The sequence below is a fragment of the Rhinolophus sinicus genome, chromosome 16 (assembly GCF_057876585.1).
Source record: "Rhinolophus sinicus isolate RSI-liver-muscle chromosome 16, RSI-T2T, whole genome shotgun sequence".
NCBI classification, from domain to species: domain Eukaryota; kingdom Metazoa; phylum Chordata; class Mammalia; order Chiroptera; family Rhinolophidae; genus Rhinolophus; species Rhinolophus sinicus.
The window spans coordinates 33252749-33272507 of NC_142516.1; the positions used below are offsets into that span (position 1 = coordinate 33252749).

Genomic DNA, 19759 nt, shown 5'->3' on the forward strand with positions numbered 1-19759 from the left:
TGAATGAGGGACCATATTGATGATAGCCTTGTAGAAATTTGTATTTCATTCTAAAAACAGTTGTGAGTGTTGACCTTAAAAATAAAGCAGTTATTTTACCAGCAAAAATAGTTTATTTGGGAAGAGCAAAGAATTGCAATTTGGGACAAGTAAGCCATAGCAAAAGCCATAGGCAAGTCCAACAAGCAGAAGAGAGGAGCATAATTTTATGGAGAAAAAAGGAGGAAGTTGAGAGGGATTGTTCTGAATGAAAGTCCATTGGAGAAAAGCAAGAATTCAGGGAGAAGACCGTTTCTTATTGGCTGAGTTGCTGGGGTAGTTGATTTCTTGTAGGAGATGCACTACAATTTTCTTGTTGGGGCCTAAAGTCGATTCTTTCCTTTTGACGATTCTTCTGTTAGGGTCTGTAATTGACAATTCTTCCTGTAGTTGACATTGAGTGGTAATTGTGTGAGAGTTTCCCTTTCTAGCCTCCTGACTCCATTTTAGTGAGGTTTCCCTTTATTAATTTTCACAGGAGCCACTAGCGAGTTTTTAAAAGGAGAGTAACATGATAGTATTTTAGTTTCAGAAAACTCATTCTGGCAACCATGTGGAAATTGACTGAATGACAAATCCACTCTTGCGAAAGTTCCTCTAAAAGCTATTGCATAAACTGATCTATAGTGGTTACTGTTGGGAAGTAATGACTAGAAGGCAGCATGAGGGGAGATTCTTTTCTGGGATCTGGTTACATGAGTTATGTTTGGTTTGTGAATATTCAAGTTATACCCTTATGTGAATTTTTCTGTATGTATATTGTACTTCAATAAAAAAAAATTAAAGAAAAAGCTATTAAACTGTCCTATATGCTTCAAAAATATTGTCATAAAAGACCAAAAAAGGGAGGGCTCAGAAAAAAATTGAGAGAAAATAAACATGACTAAATTGATGTATAATCTTGCATCAGGAAATAAAATATTACTACATAAAGGATATTAGTGGGATATGGGCTTTGCATAATAGTATTGAGTCAAGGTTAAGTTTCCTGAATTTTATAATTGGACTATAATTATATGGGCGTTCATTATATTTAGTATTGCAATGTTTCAGTAGATTTGGAAATTTTAATAATACACTGGAGAAAAACTATTATAATAATCTAGAGACAAAATAATGTGACTTGGACTAAACTTGGCAACAAAGACAGAAAAGGGTGAATAAATTCAAGACATTTTGGAGGTAAAGCTGACAACATTGGTAATTGCTAAAACGTGGTAGATGAAGAAAAGACGACAGATCACTGGTGTAAATAAACAAACTTTTCCCAGAGGGCCCAAATTGGTTCCGCCCTTCCCCTTTTGACCCACGTAAAGGAAGTGAGGAAAAGGAAGCGACTGCCAAGCGACCGGAAAGCTTCCGGTCTGATGTCGCAAAGAGACCGTAAATCGAACCCTGTTTAGCCCCTCCCTCATAGCGGGCGGTCCTGGATAGTGACAGAACCAATGGGGAGCAAGTCCTCGGTCACTCACCCAATGGCTCCGGAGCTGGGCGGAGTCCTGCAGCACGAGGCTTGATTGAGGCACCTCACCAATCCTCTGGGGCTGTCCTAGCAAGGTATCTTGGGGTTCCCCAGCCAGTCTCTCGGGGTGTGCAGCAGAAGTGCTGAAGGGGTCCAGCTTCTGTGGAGAGGTCTCGGCAGATCTGTCACGGCAGGAAGAAGTGCCGCCGGCTTTAAACCCCAAGTGCAGGAGCGAGACCTGGACCCGGAGGGATGGGACCGGCGCCTGCGGGAACGCAGCTTCGTGGAGCTGCTGGGGAACCCGAGGTGGGTGAGCCATCTGGGAAGAAGGGATGCTCAACGTGCTGGAGGTTGGCAGAGCCTGACCGCTCGCCAGCAAGGAGCTCGAGGGCGATTCCCTCTGGAGGAGCTCCATTCGCCTGATGCTACCAGCCTGGGGCACATGGTGGCGCTCCTGGAGTGCTCCAGTAAGGCTCTCCCTGGAGTGGGTCTATGGACAGGGCCGGGGTCCAGGGCTGGAAGGAAGAAGGAAGGTTTGGGATCCTGCAGACCACGGTTTGAAGCCTTCTCACAGTATAAGCATATGAACTGTGAAACCTCGACCTCATGAGACCTTCAAGTGTCCGTTTTCTTCTAGGATTATTGTGAGGATTGGGTGACTTGGTATATTCTCCAGAGCCAGTAGGTTCTTGTTCTTTCCATCACTAATTGAGTACAAATGTATACAGTCTATAGTCAGAGCTTGCTAGGGGAAGTGGAATCTGGCAGGATTTGAACAGAGCAAGAGTGGAGATGGCATTTGCGAAGTCCCAGGACTAAGCCAACAGAAGAGGAAGCGCCCTGATGCATGGTACATGGAAGTAGAAGGACCTCAGGCATTGCTTAGGGCAGGACCCAGTCAGCTACTCCCCCTACCAGCTGCAAGCAGAGCTCCATGCTTGTGCTGTCAGGTAGACAGAGAGCCCTCAACTCAAGGAGTTTTCAGCCTAGAACTCAGTAATGTTCTAAGTAATGATTATCCTGAGTTTTAACACTCTCACTCCCATTCAAAAGAGAGACCAAGAGCAGATGAAGCTTTTACCCACATCCTATCATGGTGACACTTCAGGTAGTGGACTCTAGACATCTGTGACCTCACACTGTCTTTTCCCTCTCACTGGCCGCAGGTGATGGAGCCATCTCTGGAAGGCACAGCCAAGGACGGGAAGAAGGAATCAAAGAAGCGTACAGTGGCTGGATCTTCAATGGAGGGCCTTCTGCGGCCAGTGAAGCTCAGCCGGGCAGAACTATACAAGGATCCTACCAGTGAGGAGCTGAATCACCTTCGGGAAACCGAAAGCCTATTCCATTCTAGCTTGCTTCGTTTACAGGTACTGTAGGGTAGCTGGGGTTTAGGTTAGGGGGGCAGGTCTGAGATCCTGAAGCTGAAGGACTCTCCCCTAATCCTTTACAGGTAGAGGAGCTACTGAAGGAAGTGAAGCTGTCAGAGAAGAAGAAGGAGCGGATTGATGCTTTCCTACGGGAGATCAACCAGCGGATCATGAGGGTGCCCTCAACCCCTGAGACAGAGGTAAGGCTGGTGGTATGGGGAACTGGAAAGCCCAGAGGAAGTCCTCAGTGGGGGCATCTGAAACAGGGGCCTTGCTATTCTCTGGAGCTGGTTCTCACTGCCAGGAGGCTCAGCGGGGAGTGTGGTCAATCACATGTTCATTCATTCAACAAACAGTTATGTGCCTTGCAGTAGTTGTGTTCTTAGGATATATTAGTGAACAGAGCAGCCTATGTTCTAGTGTTGGGGTCATGGACAATGATAATAAGCAAGATGATCAACATTACAAGGTAGTAAGCACTATTGAAAGAGGAAAAAAATAGGACAAAGCAAGAGGATTGTGGGAGTATCAGAAGTTGGGAGTGGTTTGCAATTTTAAATAGGGTAGATGAGTTAGGCCTTATTGAAGTGACATTTTTGTGAAGATTTGAAGGAAGTGAGTCAGCCATGTAGATATCTAAGGGAAGAATTGCATTCTAGGAAGAGGAGACAGCCAACACCAAGGCTCAAAGGCAGAAGTAGGTCTGGTACGTTCCTTGGAATGAATGAGGGGAAGATAAAAAGAGATGAGCTCAGAAAGGTAACGGAGGAAAGGTCATTTCATTCAGGTCCTTGTGCACCAAAACAAAGACTTTGGCTATTCTGGGTGAAATGGGGGACTACTGCACGGTTTGTTTTGTAGAGCAGTGATGTGATGTAATTTCAATTTTAAGCAGTTCACTCAGACTGTTATGTTGAAGTAGAATGGAGGGGGACAAAGGTATAATGAGGGAGACTAGTCAGGAACCTCTTATGCAGTGATTCACTGAAAAATGGTGGTGTCTCAGACTAGGGTAGAGAAGTAGAGTAGTCAGAGTCTGGATGCCTTTTAAAAGTGAAATGGTTGTTCTTAACAGATGAGACAAGGTGATTTAAATGTTTTTGGCTTGAGCAATTGGTTTGGAGTTGCCTTAATGGGGAAGATGTGTTTATAGGAAGATCAGGAGTTTGGTTTTAAATATGTTGATGTGTTGAATTTAAGATGTCTACTAGCCATCAAGGGAACGTGTTCAGAAGCCAATCAAATCAGTATATATCCCTATCTCTGTCCCCACAGCTGATTGACCAGGCATGGCTCCCGGATGGGGTTCAAGTCCCTCTCCATCAAGTGCCCTATACTGTGAAAGGCTGTTTCCGATTCCTGCCCCCAGCCCAGGTCACTGTTGTGGGCAGCTACCTTCTGGGCACCTGCATCCGGCCGGACATCAATGTGGATGTAGCACTGACCATGCCCAGGGTGAGATCCAGAGTTTGGGGAATGAAGAGGCTTGCCACTGTGCCACCGACAAATCCCTGGGTCCTTCTCTCCTTCTCTCCTTCCTACCTGATACTTGCCAGCAGATTGAAATCTGAATTCTAAATCAAAAGCAGACCACTGCAGTCATCTTTAGAGGGCCACCTACATGTGCCTTTGGGCCAAATGCTGCTCCTTTAGACCTTTGTGAACTGGGTATTGTGTTGCTAGCCCTGACTCAGATGCTCTGGCCAGCAGAGAATTCCTCGGGTTGCTAAGCTATGACTCTCACCTTGGCTTCATTTTGGCCCCCAAGCTCTCCAACAGCAAGTACTTATGTCCCTGGCCATCTTTCTCTTCTCCTGACCCCCTCCAGGAGATCCTACAAGACAAGGATGGGCTGAACCAGCGCTACTTCCGCAAGCGTGCTCTCTACCTGGCGCACTTGGCTCACCACTTGTCCCAAGACCCCCTCTTTGGAAGTGTTCGCTTCTCCTACACCAATGGCTGCCACCTGAAACCCTCACTGCTGCTGCGGCCGCATGGTGGGAGGCACACACCGGGCTAAGGGCACAGTATGGGATGACAAATCCAGTGGGGGAGGCACAGGGCCCTCAAGTCCAAAGTGAGAGGCTTGGGCCTCAAGTTTGAGGGCGAAGGTATAGGGAACTCAAATTCTGAGGTGGGAGTGCAAGGGGCCCTCAACTAGCGAGGGGGGTGGTGGAACAGGGGTCCCTCTGGCTCGAGGAGGCTATAGGGTCTTAGCACCCCTTGTCCCCCACCAGGGAAGAATGAGCGACTGGTTACTGTACGTCTGCATCCATGCCCTCCACCTGACTTCTTCCGCCCGTGCCGCCTGCTGCCATCCAAGAACAATGTGCGCTCTGCCTGGTACCGAGGGCAGAGTCCTCCAGGGGATGGTGAGCAGGCATTGGTGTCAAGGTGGAGCTAGAAGCAAGGGTATTGTGAGGACTTTTCTCATGGCTTTTCCTTTCCTCCCACAGGTAGTCCAGAGCCCCCCACCCCTCACTATAACACATGGGTCCTGCAAGACACAGCCCTCGAGTCCCATGTGCAGCTGCTGTCAACCGTGCTAGGCTCAGCCTTGGGGCTGAAGGATGGTATTGCACTTCTGAAGGTCTGGCTACGGCAGCGGGAACTGGATAAGGTGAGTTGGGAGTGACCCAGCTTCCCTGCCTCGCTGAGTGGTGGGCTGGCTCCGAGCTTGGGCCTCTGTCTTTCTTTCAGGGCCTGGGAGGATTTAGCGGGTTCCTTGTCTCCATGCTGGTTGCCTTTCTTGTGTCCACACGCAAGATCCACACCACTATGAGCGGCTACCAGGTTCTGAGAAGCGTCCTGCAGTTTCTGGGTGAGATGGCTAGACTTGGAAAGGCCAAGGATTCCACTCATCCTGGGAATCCTCTCATCTTGTCAGGGATTATAAGTTTTCTTGCCATCAGACCGATGAGCAAACTGAGTGTCAGAGGCAGACAATCGCAGCCACCTGGCCAGAGGGAGGGTGTCATTAGGCCTGGGTTCCCAGGGTCAGGGGTACTTTCTGACACACCCACGTTCTCTGGTTCACTTCAGCCACAACAGATCTGACAAGCAACGGGATCAGTTTATGTCTCAGCTCAGATCCCTCCTTGGTGAGTGGGGTAGGGCTGAGTCTGGGCAAGGAGGCCTGGAGGTAAGGCCCCAGCCCTGACTGGCTTCTCTCTACCCCTCCAAGCCGGCCCTGGCTGACTTCCACCGGGCCTTTCCTGTTGTCTTCCTGGATATCTCAGGCCGTCTCAACCTCTGTGCTGATGTCACTGCCTCCACTTACCACCAGGTACCAATGGTCTTCCATTCCTGGGTTACCAGATGTCCCAGCCTAGGCTTTGTCCCTTCTGCCTGTACCAGAACCTCAGAAACTCCTCTCCAAAGAGCTTAGGTCAGGCATGTCTGAGACCTCAGGTCAATGAGGGGAGAAGTACAGTGGTGGCAGTCTCACGTCTGAATCCCTGTGGCCCCAGGTGCAACACGAGGCACGGCTGTCTATGGTGTTGCTGGACAGCAAAGCTGACGACGGATTCCAGCTGCTGTTGATGACTCCCAAACCCATGATCCGGGCTTTTGACCACGTTCTGCAGTGAGTTAGGGGGGCAGGGTGTGTCAGCGGGTCCTGTTTCCCTGGGGCTACAGTGATGGGGCGCAGGTCCTCAGCTCAGATTTTCCTGGTTGTTGCGGGGGAGATACTTGAGGCCAGCAGTCCTGATTCTCCCTCTGTCCTTCTATGCCCCACCCCCAGTCTCTGCCCCCTGAGTCGTCTACAAACAGCATGTCACCGGCTAAAGCTATGGCCAGAGCTGCAGGACCACGGTGGGGACTATGTGTCAGCTGCTTTGGGCCCGCTAACCACCCTTCTGGAACAGGGCCTGGGGTCCCGGCTGCACCTGCTCGCCCACTCTCGGCCCCCAGTCTCAGAGGTGAGGTGGTGTAGATTGGGGAGTTTGTGAGTCTGAGGGGGCTTGGATCCAGGATTCCAGGAAATACAAAAGACACACCATCCCTCTAGCTAGAAGGTGGGTTTCCAGACTCAGTGGGGGGATTCTTGGGTTGAGCTCAGCCTTTCTGTACCCTCCAGTGGGATATCGGCCAGGATCCACCAAAGCACAAAGACTCGGGGACCCTGACGCTGGGATTGCTCCTTCGGCCTGAGGGACTGACCAGTGTCCTCGAGCTGGGTCCAGAGGCTGACCAGCCCGAGGTGAGGAACCCTGGGGTCTGAGGGGTGATTTGACCCTGTCTTGGGAAGCCCAGCATGTGCACTGGAAGGAATGGGGTGGATCGTCCTCATGCCACCTGGATTGAGGCCCGTCAGGGAGATTTCTCAGAGCCCTTCTTTGTTGATCTCTCCCATCACCCCTTTACTTGCTTCAGGCTGCTGACTTCCGCCAGTTCTGGGGATCTCGCTCCGAGCTTCGGCGTTTCCAGGATGGAGCCATTCGGGAAGCTGTGGTCTGGGAGGCAGCCTCAATGTTCCAGAAGCGCCTTATTCCCTACCAGGTGGTCACCCACCTCTTGGCACTGTGAGTGTTAGCATCGGAATGCCAGTTGTCAGCCTGGGGCTGGGGAGCCTTTTAGGAGGGTCGGACCCGGGCTTTGGGGTGAGCATCTCACATCCAACAGCAGCTGACTCCTAGCACCCAATGCCACACTGTGTCTGTGCCCCTTTTCCAGCCATGCTGACATCCCAGACACCTGCGTCCACTATATGGGGGGCCTCCTGGATGCACTGATCCAAGGCCTGAAAGAGGTAAGGGCCCTGGTTCAGGGCTGTGATCAAGGCTGGGGATCATAGACTAGTAGCTTATGTGGCAGAATTGGGTGGTGGGTGGAGAGCCCTTCCCTCAGTGAAGCTGCACTTCTCAGAGTGTCCAGAAGAGGGAGCGCTGGCTCTGCAGCAACAGCCTGAGCCAGGGCAAAATCCCAGGTGGTGGTGGGGTTCTGTAGGGTCCCGGACTCCTGACTGTCTTCTCCCTCGCAGAACTCCAGCACGGGTGAGGAGGCCCTGGCAGCTGCGGTGCGTAGCTACGATGACCTCAGCCGCTTGCTGTGGGGGCTGGAAGATCTCCCGTTGACTGTGTCTGCTGTGCAGGGAGCTCACCCAGTGCTGCGCTACACTGAGGTGAGGTGTAAGAGGCAGGGAGCCCTTTCTGCTTGGTGACCGCCACCTCTGCTCCACTCACCTGGTATTCACCCTTCCAACTCCTGACTCAGGTGCTCCCTTTCCCTCCAGTCCCAGGCCCCTTCCTCAGTTCTTCTGATTCCATAGGTGTTCCCACCAACTCCAGTCCGGCCAGCCTACTCCTTCCACGAGCACCTACGAGAGCGAGCCTCGCTGTTGCCCCGGCCTGACAAGCCCTGTCCGGCCTACGTGGAGCCCATGACTGGTGAGGGAGCTCTTCGGAGGGGGTGAGAGGGACTGTTTCCAGCCCTGGCCACAGTCTGAGACCTCTCACTCTTCTCCCCAGTGGTATGTCACCTGGAGGGCAGTGGTCAGTGGCCACAGGATGCTGAAGCCATACGACGGGTCCGAGCTGCCTTCCAGCTGCGCCTGGCAGAGCTGCTGATGCAACAGCATGGGCTGCAGTGCCGGGCCACAGCCACACACACTGATGTCCTCAAGGTTAGGCTGGTGCAGGGCAGGGATACCCCAGGGAGGGAGGGGACAGGTGTGTCAGGATGCCTCAGGCTGACATGTACATCCCATCCCATCTCTTCCCACAGGATGGGTTTGCGTTCCGGATTCGTGTGGCCTACCAGCGGGAGCCGCAGGTCCTGAAGGAGACGCGGAGCCCTGAGGGCATGATCTCACTGAAGGACACGCCCGCCTCCCTCCGCCTTGAGAGGGACACGAGGCAGTTGCCCCTGCTCACCAGCGCCTTGCATGGGTATGGCCCTCGGCACAGCCTCTTCTGTCCATAGACCTTTTTCTGCCCCATTCTTCTCTCCTGGCCACCTGTCTGTCTGGGAAGCCAGATGGTGTAATAGTTAGGGATATGAGTTCTGGAGTCAGGCAAATTCTAGAATCGTGGTCCTGCCGCTTCACTGGCTAAATTCCTCTGGGTAGGATTCCCCACTCCCATCCACAGGACCTTATTTTTCTCATCTGTAAGATGGGAATAATTCTAGGATCAATCTCTTGGGTCATTAGTTAGGAAGACGTGAGGTTACACATGTAATGCATTAGCACGGAGGCCAGTGTTGGGTAAAGGTCGAATAAACAGCAGAGCTAGGACTGAAACACTGTTCTTGGGCCCTCAGTGCCCAAGTCTCATTGCTGCTACCATCTTCCCCTCACAGACTCCAACAGCAGCACCCAGCCTTCTCGGGTGTGGCTCGGCTGGCCAAGCGGTGGGTGCGTGCCCAGCTTTTGGGTGAGGGGTTCACCGATGAGAGCCTGGACCTGGTGGCTGCTGCCCTTTTTCTACATCCTGAGCCCTTCACGCCTCCCAGGTGATTCCTCTACCTTTTCCCTAGCCAGTTAAGTTCCCCTTGGGGCTTTTATCTCTCATGCTGCACTTTCTCTAAATGGGAGAGAATGGCTGAAGTAAGTGATAGAGGGTTTCTTGGACACCTCCCCCCACTTCTCGACCCCCACCCCTGCCCAATCTCTGCCAAGGAGTCGTGGCTCCCTAGACTATGCAGGAAGCCTGCGGACGTGTGGCTGGACCCCAACTTTGCTTACTGCTTCCCCTCAGCTCCCCCCAGGTGGGCTTCCTTCGGTTCCTTTTCCTGGTATCAACCTTTGATTGGAAGAACAACCCCCTTATTGTGAACCTCAACAGTGAGCTTACTGGTAAGTGGTGGCACTGGGAGCAGACTACTGGAAGAACTACCTTTTGTGGAGTGCAGAGTAGGACAGGCAAGACTTTTCCCTGTCAGTCTGCTATGTTTTCTTTGTGCCTCCCCATTCCAGATATCTGTACCTGAACCTGACTGCCTTGGGGTGGGGAATTAGTAGGAAGAAGAGGCCCAGATCAAGCCTTTAGGGAGCCCTTAGACTATAGAGATGTTTTTTGCCCACATGGTAACCAGAAATGGAATGGACTGGGGGTGGTAAGCGGGCTACCTGGGGTCTGGGAAGAGGGGTGGAGAGTGGAAAGGGGAATCTGAACACCAGGTGAGAAGTCTTATGGGGAGCAGGAAAGGGTCCAGATTAGAATAGATGCCCAGACCTTTTAGGAGGTAGAAGTGGTGATTTCTGGTTGTAATAAGAGAAGCTCCTGTTCATAGCAGAGAAGAAGGTGTCAGCTTTCTAATTCCCCAGGTGTGTGGGAGCTGGGAGGGGGCCAGGGGCAAGCCTTAGCTTGTATAGGCCCAGAAACCAGATGGGTGCCAGGCAGTGGAAAATTCTGCCTCTGGTCTGAGGCTGGGAGTTTAATGCCCCGCCCAACTGAGGCATATGCGGTGTCCCTTTCATTGCTTTTGTCACCTGGAAAATCCTGTGATGTGAATTTGCTGAGTGTACAATAGGAGGACCTGGGGCAGTAGAGAGTATCTGGGGGAGAGGGGCAAGCTGAGCCAGGATGCTTTCTTGTCCACAGTGGAGGAGCAGGTGGAGATCCGCAGGGGCTTCCTGGCAGCTCGGACACAACTTCCTGTCATGGTCATCATTACCCCCCAAGATCGCAAAAGCTCTATATGGACACAGGATGGACCCTCGCCCCAGGTTCAATCCCATCTCTGCCCCCAAATATGTGGTTTTCTCCCTCAAGGAAAAAGCAGGCCCTGCCTGAGCTAAGAGAGACGTGTGATGAGGCCTGACCTATCTGTGTCTGTGTACCCCCAGATCCTCCAGCAGCTCGTGGTCCTGGCAGCTAAGGCCTTACCTGTCCTAGAAAAGCAGCTAATGGATCCCCAGGGGCCTGGGGACATCAGGGTAAGCCCCTGACCAAGACTGGCTCCAGGGCCTCTGGGGACTCTCCCTGTGAATTACAGAAGTCTGAGCTCCAGGGGCCCTCAAGGACGCCCAGTCCCCTTGTTGGTGAGACTGAATCCAGGGAAGGCGTTGAAGCTGCCAAGGTGCCTGGCAGTGGCGGAGCCTGGAGGAGAACCAGGGCCCCCGCTTCTAGCCTGTGCTCTTCCTGCGAGACCCAAAGTGGCACCAGTTGGATCTTGGTGTTCCCACTTTCAAATGAACATTCAGGCCCATAATGTGTGGTCACGCAAAGGGGGGGTGGGAATCAAGGTGGGCAGGTGGAGGGGTTGTTTTGGTCCAGCTTCCAACTCTAAGTGGGCACTGCCGACACTCCCTGTCCTTCCTCAGACAGTGTTCCGGCCCCCTTTGGACATGTACGACGTGCTGATCCGCTTGTCTCCCCGCCACATTCCCCGGCACCGCCAGGCGGTGGACTCGCCAGCCGCCTCCTTCTGCCGCGGCCTGCTCAGTGAGCCGGGGCCCTCGTCCCTGATGCCCGTGCTGGGCTATGACCCTCCTCAGCTCTATGTGGCACAGCTCAGGGTAGGTCCTGAAGGACTGACTGACCCAGCGGAGGGGATTCCCAGGTGGAGCTGGGCCCATGCAGGTGGCTCTCAGATGCCCTCTTGTAATCTTGTCTCTGTCCTGCCCTTTCCCAGGAGGCCTTTGGGGACCTGGCCCTTTTTTTCTATGACCAGCACGGCGGAGAGGTGATCGGTGTCCTCTGGAAGCCCACAAGCTTCCAGCCCCAGCCCTTCAAGGTGTGCTGGCTGGGGACAGCCATGTGTTCCTGAGTGTGTACATGTGGTTTCATGTGGGCACGCATGTCTGTGTGTGGCCTGCTTTATGAGTGACCCTGTGTCAGGTGTGAGGTGTGTGTGTCTTGGTGTCTCTGGATGTGCCTTCATGACACTTCATTTCTCTGATTCCCTCAGGCCTCCAGCACAAAGGGCCGCATGATGGTGTCTCAGGGTGGGGAGCTGGTGATGGTGCCCAATGTAGAAGCAATCCTGGAGGACTTTGCCATCCTGGGCGAAGGGCTGGTACAGGCTGTGGAGGCCCGAAGTGAGAGGTGGACTGTGTGATCTCCAGTCCCAGGAGCAAACTGCAGTTGGACAGCAGGACTTCAGACCTGTGGAGCAAGATGTTAGTGGTGAGCCCACCATCATTGCATATGGACCTCCATGGAGAGCCTGCTGGCTGAACATACGGAATCTTCCCCAGTCAAAGTCCTGCCCCAGTTTTCTGTCTGATGCTCCAGCACTAGGGCAGGGACCACGATGTCCTACGGAGTCCCCTGGACCTGACCGAACTCCCAGAAGATGACTGGGAGCCAGCTCAGAGAGGGAACTGAATGACCCCAGAAGTTCCATCTACCTGTCAGCCATGGCCTGGGACTTTTTGTTTTCTTCCTCAGCTGCTCCAAGAAGCCTGGAGAGGAGGGCATGTGCCCAGAGCTGGGGCTCTGCCCCCTCCTATTGCCAGAATGTGTGCCTGGACCTCAGCATGCCCTTCAGTGCCTTGTCAGCCTTGAAATGCAGCCCAGAGAAGATGCGGCACTTCTGAGGGCCACCAAGTACCAGCATTGACGAGTGGCAAGGGGGCTATGTGTGATTAATAGATCACATTAAAGGGGCACAATGCCCTCCTGTGTTGGTTCTGCCTCTTTGTAGGGTGGGGTCATGGAAAACCAGCACAGAGGATAGGAAGGGGCTGGGTGGGTGAAGAGGCGAAGGGGAGATGGTCCCCCAGTCTAGGAGAGCTACAGAAGCACACTGAGTGCTGCCTTGGCCTCACAGTGTCACAGCCCCTCCAGCTCTGTGCACCTGCCCATTCATGTCGTGAACTGTCCCCGCTGTGCTCCATTCATGTCGTGAACTGCCCCCCCGCTGTGCTCCATTCATGTCGTGAACTGCCCCCGCTGTGCTGCAGTGGCCGTGCAGAAGTGAGCAACCAAGTCCTGCTCCAGGAGCTCCCGTGCCCTGAGTGAGGGGGCTGCTGCTTCCTTCCTGCCTGATCCATACCTGCGGCCTCTCCTCCATCTCCCATGATCCTGGCTGTTTTTCCAGACTCAGCTCAAATGGTGCCGCCTCCGTAAACCCTTCCCTCGCACCTAGCCTAAGGGGCTCTTTCTCTCCTCTGAAAAATTAGAGCAGTTACTGTCTGTTCAGTTCACTCTGCAGTCACGTACAGCACTATGAACTCTTCTGTTGCCTTAGACTCTGATTTAAATTTGAATTACTTAATTTCCCCATGTTCTAGGCTTGTGTGCCTTTTTCACATGGTTTTAACCTTATCTCCTATATGGAAGCTCTTTGGGAGCAAGGGAACCTGTTTAAACATAAATTTCATGACACCTAGTACAGTGTGCTCTACTCAAGTAGTGAACAGGTGTGTGCAGAAAGGGGTACTTCGCCCAGGCAGATGGAGGGTGGGAAGGCCACTAGGAGACTTCAAAAAAAAGGGAATGGGTTTGTGATCTCTGCCTAGAATGGGTGGGGAGGTGATGGTGCAAGATAAAGCCTCAGAGGTAATAGAAAGTTGACATTTATTGCGGGCTCTAATAAGTGTTGGGCACTATTTGTTATTTTGCATATCTTATATATGGGAGTTTGATCATACAATCATACCAGTCCTACGAAGGAAATACTTTTAATTATCCTACTTTTCTGCATGAGGGAACAGGTTCAGCCGCTGGCAGGGGCCTGTTTATGGAGGGACTTTGATCCCTGGCTATCAGGCTTCATCCTTAAGATAAGCCACATATGGGAACTCTTGTCTCCAATTTTGTCCCAATTTTGTTAGTCTTTGTAAACTTATGCTAGTCCCTGTCACTGTTACGGGACAACTGGGCCTAGGGTTGAAATTAGCATAGTGAATACATTGACTGGCTGTGTGAGCTGGGGTCTGCATCTCTCTCCCTGTGCTGTTCATTCATGAACTCCAGACATCAATTGGCCAGGCTTCATTTTCTGTGAAAGTCAGCTTCAGGCCTGTAGCTTCTGGCCTTTCCACAAACCCAGTTTAGGATTGTCCCGGTGCAGGCAGGGGACAGAATCTGCCCTCAGGCAAGACTGTGTAGCAGGTGGCAGAAGGTGCAGACACCAGTCCCACTCAGGAAATGAGCCCTGGCCCTGCTACCTCCCTATGTGGTCTTGGGCAAGTCACTTCCCCTTGCTGGGCTCAGCCTCTCCGCCTTTAAAGTAGGCATGATAATGGCTTTATCAGGTGCCCCATGTGGCAAGGGAAGAGGGTGGGGAACTCTGAAACAGGAGCTACCCCATCTTCTGTCCTTCCTGCTCCAGCTTGTGGGGGGTGCAGGGGGGCGGGCAGGAAGCCCAGGCTCCAATTTCAGTCCTTCACTTTGTGCTCTAACCTGTTTTCCTCAGATGTTTTCTGGGAGGTAGGTGAGGAGGCTGGTGTGATCTAAGATGACTTTGCAGGAGGGGGTGGGGGGCCTGAGCTGGAACCTCGGAGAGGGAAAGGGAATCCTGGAAGGAACTCCAGTGTGAACAAGATCGTGCAGGGCGATGGAGAGTACATCCTCATGGGTGCTTCTGCCTCTGGGCCCTGCATTTACTTTGCAGGTGGACATGGATGGGCTGGGGGTCCTGATTTGTCTGCTCTGTGTGTGTTGGGGCCTGGGGATGTGCACACATCTGTATGCACTAGTCTGTGTGTGTAGGTTTTTGCCGCCAGCTCTCCATTGCTGTAAAAGGAGAAATCTGCTCTGTTTTTGAAGAGCAAGTCAGGAGGACAAGCTCTCAGGTAGGAGGCAGGAACCCTGAATTCCTTCCTGGGGTTTAGATAGCTTTAAATAAAGCTTTCACCTTCTTGGGGCATGGACTCTCTCTATGGTACTATTTAACCCTCCCTTACGGGCTGTGGTATGCAACAACCTCCTCTAAACCAGAACACTTGTATCTGAAGACACTATTATTCCTCTGCCCAGCTCCTTACTTTGGAGAAAAAAAGCAAGACCCCAAAGCCTAGGGGTCCTGGCAGCAGGTGACATTCAACAAATTCCTAATGGCCGCTCAGTCCCTGACCTATTAAATAGGATTTGGGCTAGTCTGAGCCCCCTTCCCCCATAATATACATGTAACCCCCCAACATCCGGTAGTTTTGTGAGTCAGAGATTAATCCAGGTGAGCGACAAAGGGGAGGAGAAGCCTGGGGCACATGAGTCACCCCTACCCTTCTGAGGAAGGGCCAGCCTGCCCTTCCCCCTACTGCAGAGAAAGTGGGAGGAGGAGCATCTTAGACTTCCCCAAGGAACTAAGGGGGAAACCCAGAGTGAGACCCACTTCCCTCTCCCACTTAAATTTCTGGAGGGGGGATGGGAGGATAATTTTTCTGGTTTGGATGAGGCCCAGAGAGGTATAAGAACTTGTTCAGGGTCACACAGCGAGTTGGGAGTGGAGCTATGGAGAATCTAGGTGTCCTGGCTCCAGACCTTACTGCTGAGCCTGGGCTTTCCTGGCTCCAAGGGATGGGGTGAGGAGGAACAAAGGAGTAGAGAGGCCTGAGCTCTAGATCTCGCCAAAGGGGCAAGGAGGAGTGAAAAGCCTGGCCCCCTCCCCTGTTCTGGGCTGCCTGCCAGCCTTGCCTCACTCCCTGTGCCCAAGGCAATTGAATGGAGCTGTTATCAGCAAGACCCAGAGAAGCAGGGTCAAGAGTAGTGGTAGGAGGAGGCCGCATGAGCTCTCTGGTCTACCTCAGCTCAAGCCCGAATTGTGTTTGTTCCCCTGGCTGGAAGCTCCTCAAAAGTAGGACCCAGCTCTCTATTGGACTAGAAACCCCCACAGGACCAGTCTGGGGTCTCCTAAAGACCGACAATGGCAAGGTTGGGCCCTGACTAAGGGAGTAAAGGAGCGTGGAGATCCAGCCCCTGTTCCCCTGGACGACCAACAGTTTGGATTAAAAAGATATCCTGGCCTTTACCAATCTCCCAACACAACACCTTTATCGTTATCTCCCAATCAATGGGGTCTCTCTGGAGTCCAGTTCCCACTGACCCCAGGTCTAGAGACCCTCAGGAAGTCATTCCTGAAGTGTGACTGCAGAATGGCTTGCTGCATCCCATCCCCTCCCCTGGATCCTTCCCTTCTGACTCCTCTCCCTTAGGGAAGGCAGCTGGTGGCTGCCCTATAATTAGTGCCCAGACTGGGCTGGGATGAGGGGAGAGTATACTGGGGCTCACATACGCCCATGACCTTTCCAGAATGCTAGATGCAGAGCGTCTTTCCACTACCTGTCTTTCCCCCACTTGAGACCACAGGCCTCTCAGAGAGCAGTTGTCTTGGGCCACAGTTCAGCTTTAGGTTCCTGTCTACCCAATTCTGCCCATCTCCAAATTCAGCTTCTTGCCCATCTACCTGCCTGCTCTGCCTCCTTAATTCCAAATCCAAATCTTCTTCCCTCCCCACAGCCATTGCCCTGCAGCTGGCCCCTTTTCTCCTCCAGGGCCTCCTTCCAGGCCTCCTAGACTCAGTCTCTCCCCTTCTAACCCATCCTTCACTCAGCAGCTAGAGGGATCCGTCTAAATGGCAAATGGAGACCATTCACCCCCCCCCCTCCCTTAAAACCCTCAAATCTCCCATTAGCAACTGTTCTTACAGGTGAAACATTTGTCGATTGTAATCTTGTTCAGAACCCTGATGTCAAATAGTTAAAATGCTGTGGCTGAAGCAGGAAGTACGGCCAGGGCTTTGCCTCCTTGGCTTCCCTCTTCCCATCTCCAGCTGCAGCAGTCCCTGTGAGAGCTTCCTCTGAGCCCTTGAGGCTTAAAGAAACACAGCTTGAATATCTCTGGCCCCTGGGTAAGGTCCAGGCCCTTAGTATAGAAGCCAAGCCCCTTCCCAGTCCACCTGTGTCCCTCCCTGGCTTCACTTTGGCTGTTCTCATCATGTACCAACAGCAGCCATCCCTACCCGGGCCTGGCCCAGGAGTCTCTCACCTGGAAGACTCCTCACAAAATCTCCAGTCAAATGTTTCCTCCTCCAGGAAGCCCTCTGATTGCCTCAGACCAAAGGATGCTCCATGCTCCCTTCCCAGCTTCAGGGACCATGTAAATGCTGGGCCTTGGATCAGGCCCCACAGGAAGCCTGTGAGCTTTCTTTCTTCCCCATCCTCTGTTCCTGACTCCTCATCCTCTGAAACAACCCCATCCTGGTTCCATGAGCTTTACTGCTAGTGAGGAGGGTGGGGGGAAATCAGAAAGCCCAGGGGCTCCATAGATCTGTCCCTGATGTGTGAACCAGAGCCCTCTAGACAACCTAGGCTTGTTCTCAGTGACAGCCCGGTTTGTGTCAGCTCCATGTCACTAACTCCCCGCCCTCTAGGCTGGCATGGGACAGGCCCAAATGTCCAGCCGGTGGGTCTTCAGACTCCTCAACAGTTTCCCATCTCCTATCTGTGGCTTATATAAACACTGGGCCCAAATCCACAGCCAGGTTCAGACAGGGACACACACAAATATGCACATAGACCCCCTTGGACGGGCACAGACTCACACAGACCCTCGTGACACACGTGTGGACCCCATGGCCACCCACATGTACACACAGACCTCCATGGATATATGCACACACACATCCAAGAATGCACATGGATATTCACAAGTGAGGAAATGTGGCTCCGATTAAGGAGGCAGCTTCTGGAATGAACCTTTCCTTCTGTGTTGACTGTGTAATACAGTTTTCAAAGCCCGAAATATCCACAATCTTGTTTGATTCTTACAGAGGCCCTGGGCTGGGGGCTTGAGGGGAGGATTTCACCTGAAACCTCCGGGTGGCTGATGAAGACACTGAGACTCTGAGAGGATCTATGTCACTTGACTGGCCAGTGGCCAAGTCAGGCTTGGAACTGAGATTCTGGGTCTGCAAGTGGGCTCTGCCCCGTCAGCCTGCTCCTACGGCTCTGGGCCCTTCCTCAGCAAGGGGTCTGGGCCTCTGTCCTATCCCTCTGCCTCCTCTCTATGACCCTCTGCTGTCCTCAAAGGGTGCCAAGGGCAGCTAAGGGACGTCAGAAGGTGAACCTAGAGTCCCCAGGACATGGGTCAAAAGGTAGATTTTCTCCAGCTGGACATCTGGCCAGAGGTGCCTGAGGGGGGCAGTTCGTGTTCATAGGCTTCCTGCCATCTCATCTGTCTGGAGACAGGGGTTGACTGTTGGCGCAGTAGGAGGAGTTGCTCGCCCGCCCCCCAGTCTGGGGACGCTCATAATGGGGTGATTCATCTCTGTTCTTTACTTCCCATGCCAGTCCAGAGCCACCCCCCAACTCTCAAGGCCCAGAAGCAGGAATGGTATCCAGCAGTAGCCTAAGAGTGGGGCACACTCTAGAAAGGGAGCTCAAGCATGGAGAGACTCAGTGTCTGTCCGGGTCTGTGACTCCCTGGCCTCTCTGCCCTTTTTACATCTCCTCCTCGTCTCCATGGGGTCTGAATCCCTCTTGTTGGCAGAGTGAGACTAGCGGGTGACTTCTCTCCAAACTTCAGTTTTGTCATCTGTGAAAGGGGGGATAATACACCCACTTTTGGGGGTTGTTTTGCATATGGATGAAGTGCTTTCTAAACTTGAAAATGTCTATGTCTATTTTGGTCTCCTCCTCCCCTACCCTGCTCCAATGCTCTGGAAGAGGTTAGGGGGTTCGGGGAGACTCGGTGGTGGGGGTGGGGGAACCGTAGCATTATCCATTGTCTATGTCTACACTCTTCTCCACCAACTTGCTGAAAGCCAAGCCCCTATCTCTTCTACTGGTTCAGGCTGCTCCCTTTCAGGCAAAGAAGAGTTTAGGGGGCAGGAAATGAAGGGCGTGCCACCTCCACCCCTCATAGAGTCCCAGCCAGCCCCTCTGGTTCAGCAGGCTGGGACTTGCACCTTCAGCCCTTCCCTTGACCGGGAACCCACTCCCCCAGCTCTGACCTCAAGGAGTCACAGTCTCCCACGGGGTGGATGGGCCGTCCTGAGCTCAGCCTTCCCGCCCAGGTGAGACACAGACCTTGCTCAAGATGCCCTGGGAGGAGACGGAGCCTCCTGCTGGAGCTCCCAGGTGGGCTGGCTTCCAGCCTGCACTTGACCTTGGCTTTCCTTCCCAAAGCACAAGAGGGAGCCCAGAGAGCTCTGGGTAAGCTGTGTGACTCAGAGTCAGAGCCTCACCAAACTCACTCTCTATTCTGTGAGCACATGCTTTCTTCTGCCTTTTTCTCCAGGGGGCGCCATGCACATTGACTACAAAGAGAATAATGCCCGCAGTGAGGAGCCCTGCAGAGGTCTTACTTCTGCCTCCCACACTCAGGCCAGCCTGGCGCTTCCGGAGAAGCATCATCAGGCCCTGACCCCTGTTAATCCCAGATGACCAAGGCGGGCGGACAGGAATAAGGAGCCCTTGGAAGTCGTTGCGTCTTTCCCCCTCCTCCAGTCAGAGTCCTCTCAGGCCCACTAAGGAGTATGAAGCCCTAGCCATCCCTTCTCAGCTCCAACCCTAACCCATCCCAATGTCCATGTGTATGTACGTGTGTGAACATTTGTGTACACACCAGTTACAGGTAGGAATGATTTTGGTGGGAGTACATGGGGTCACAGTCCTGAAGGTTGGGCCCTGATTTGGGGCTGTAGAGAACCGAGAGCCAACTCTTGTTCTACTTGCCAAGCCATGTGCCTTAGCGTGGAGCTGCGTCCACTAGAGGGGGTCAAAAAGATGCTCTGTGGTGAGCTGCAGCCCCGGGATTATAAGTAGGCACATGTATACATGCACACCTGGGAGCACACGTGTGTTAATAAATGCTGCTTAATGTGAACAAGATACACAAATCCACAGTTGTATGTGTGAACTGCTCCCCCGATGCAGCACACGTGAACATCTATGTGAGCTGAGCTCAAACATGTGTGTACAGGGGCCTTGTGTGTGCCTGCTGGGGGCAGAGCTGCCCTTGTTTTTCTTCCCTGTTCTGGGTCCCAGGCCAGG

General features: G+C 52.8%; 1 protein-coding gene across 1 annotated transcript; it reads left to right on the forward strand.

Moving 5' to 3' along the window:
- Positions 1 to 1532: 1532 nt before the first annotated feature.
- Positions 1533 to 12447, forward strand: NOL6 (nucleolar protein 6). Its single transcript, XM_019734313.3, has 26 exons — positions 1533 to 1807; positions 2668 to 2871; positions 2955 to 3071; positions 4147 to 4326; positions 4700 to 4868; positions 5109 to 5243; positions 5328 to 5491; positions 5572 to 5692; positions 5914 to 5972; positions 6056 to 6157; positions 6342 to 6457; positions 6617 to 6794; positions 6953 to 7075; positions 7249 to 7397; positions 7549 to 7624; positions 7856 to 7996; positions 8144 to 8261; positions 8343 to 8497; positions 8599 to 8762; positions 9175 to 9327; positions 9573 to 9670; positions 10419 to 10543; positions 10664 to 10753; positions 11141 to 11335; positions 11452 to 11553; positions 11728 to 12447. The coding sequence occupies exons 1-26, from the start codon at positions 1754 to 1756 to the stop codon at positions 11875 to 11877; spliced, it is 3438 nt and encodes a 1145-aa protein (XP_019589872.3). The 5' UTR covers positions 1533 to 1753; the 3' UTR covers positions 11878 to 12447.
- The last annotated feature ends 7312 nt before the right edge of the window (positions 12448 to 19759 follow it).

Excerpts from the sequence above, each read along its gene's own strand:
- NOL6 (XM_019734313.3), top strand. The coding sequence starts at position 1,754 with ATGGGACCGGCGCCTGCGGGAACGCAGCTTCGTGGAGCTGCTGGGGAA. Across the intron at positions 5,492-5,571 it reads GGCAGCGGGAACTGGATAAG|GGCCTGGGAGGATTTAGCGG; the intron begins GTGAGTTGGGAG and ends TCTTTCTTTCAG. Across the intron at positions 9,671-10,418 it reads CCTCAACAGTGAGCTTACTG|TGGAGGAGCAGGTGGAGATC; the intron begins GTAAGTGGTGGC and ends TCTTGTCCACAG.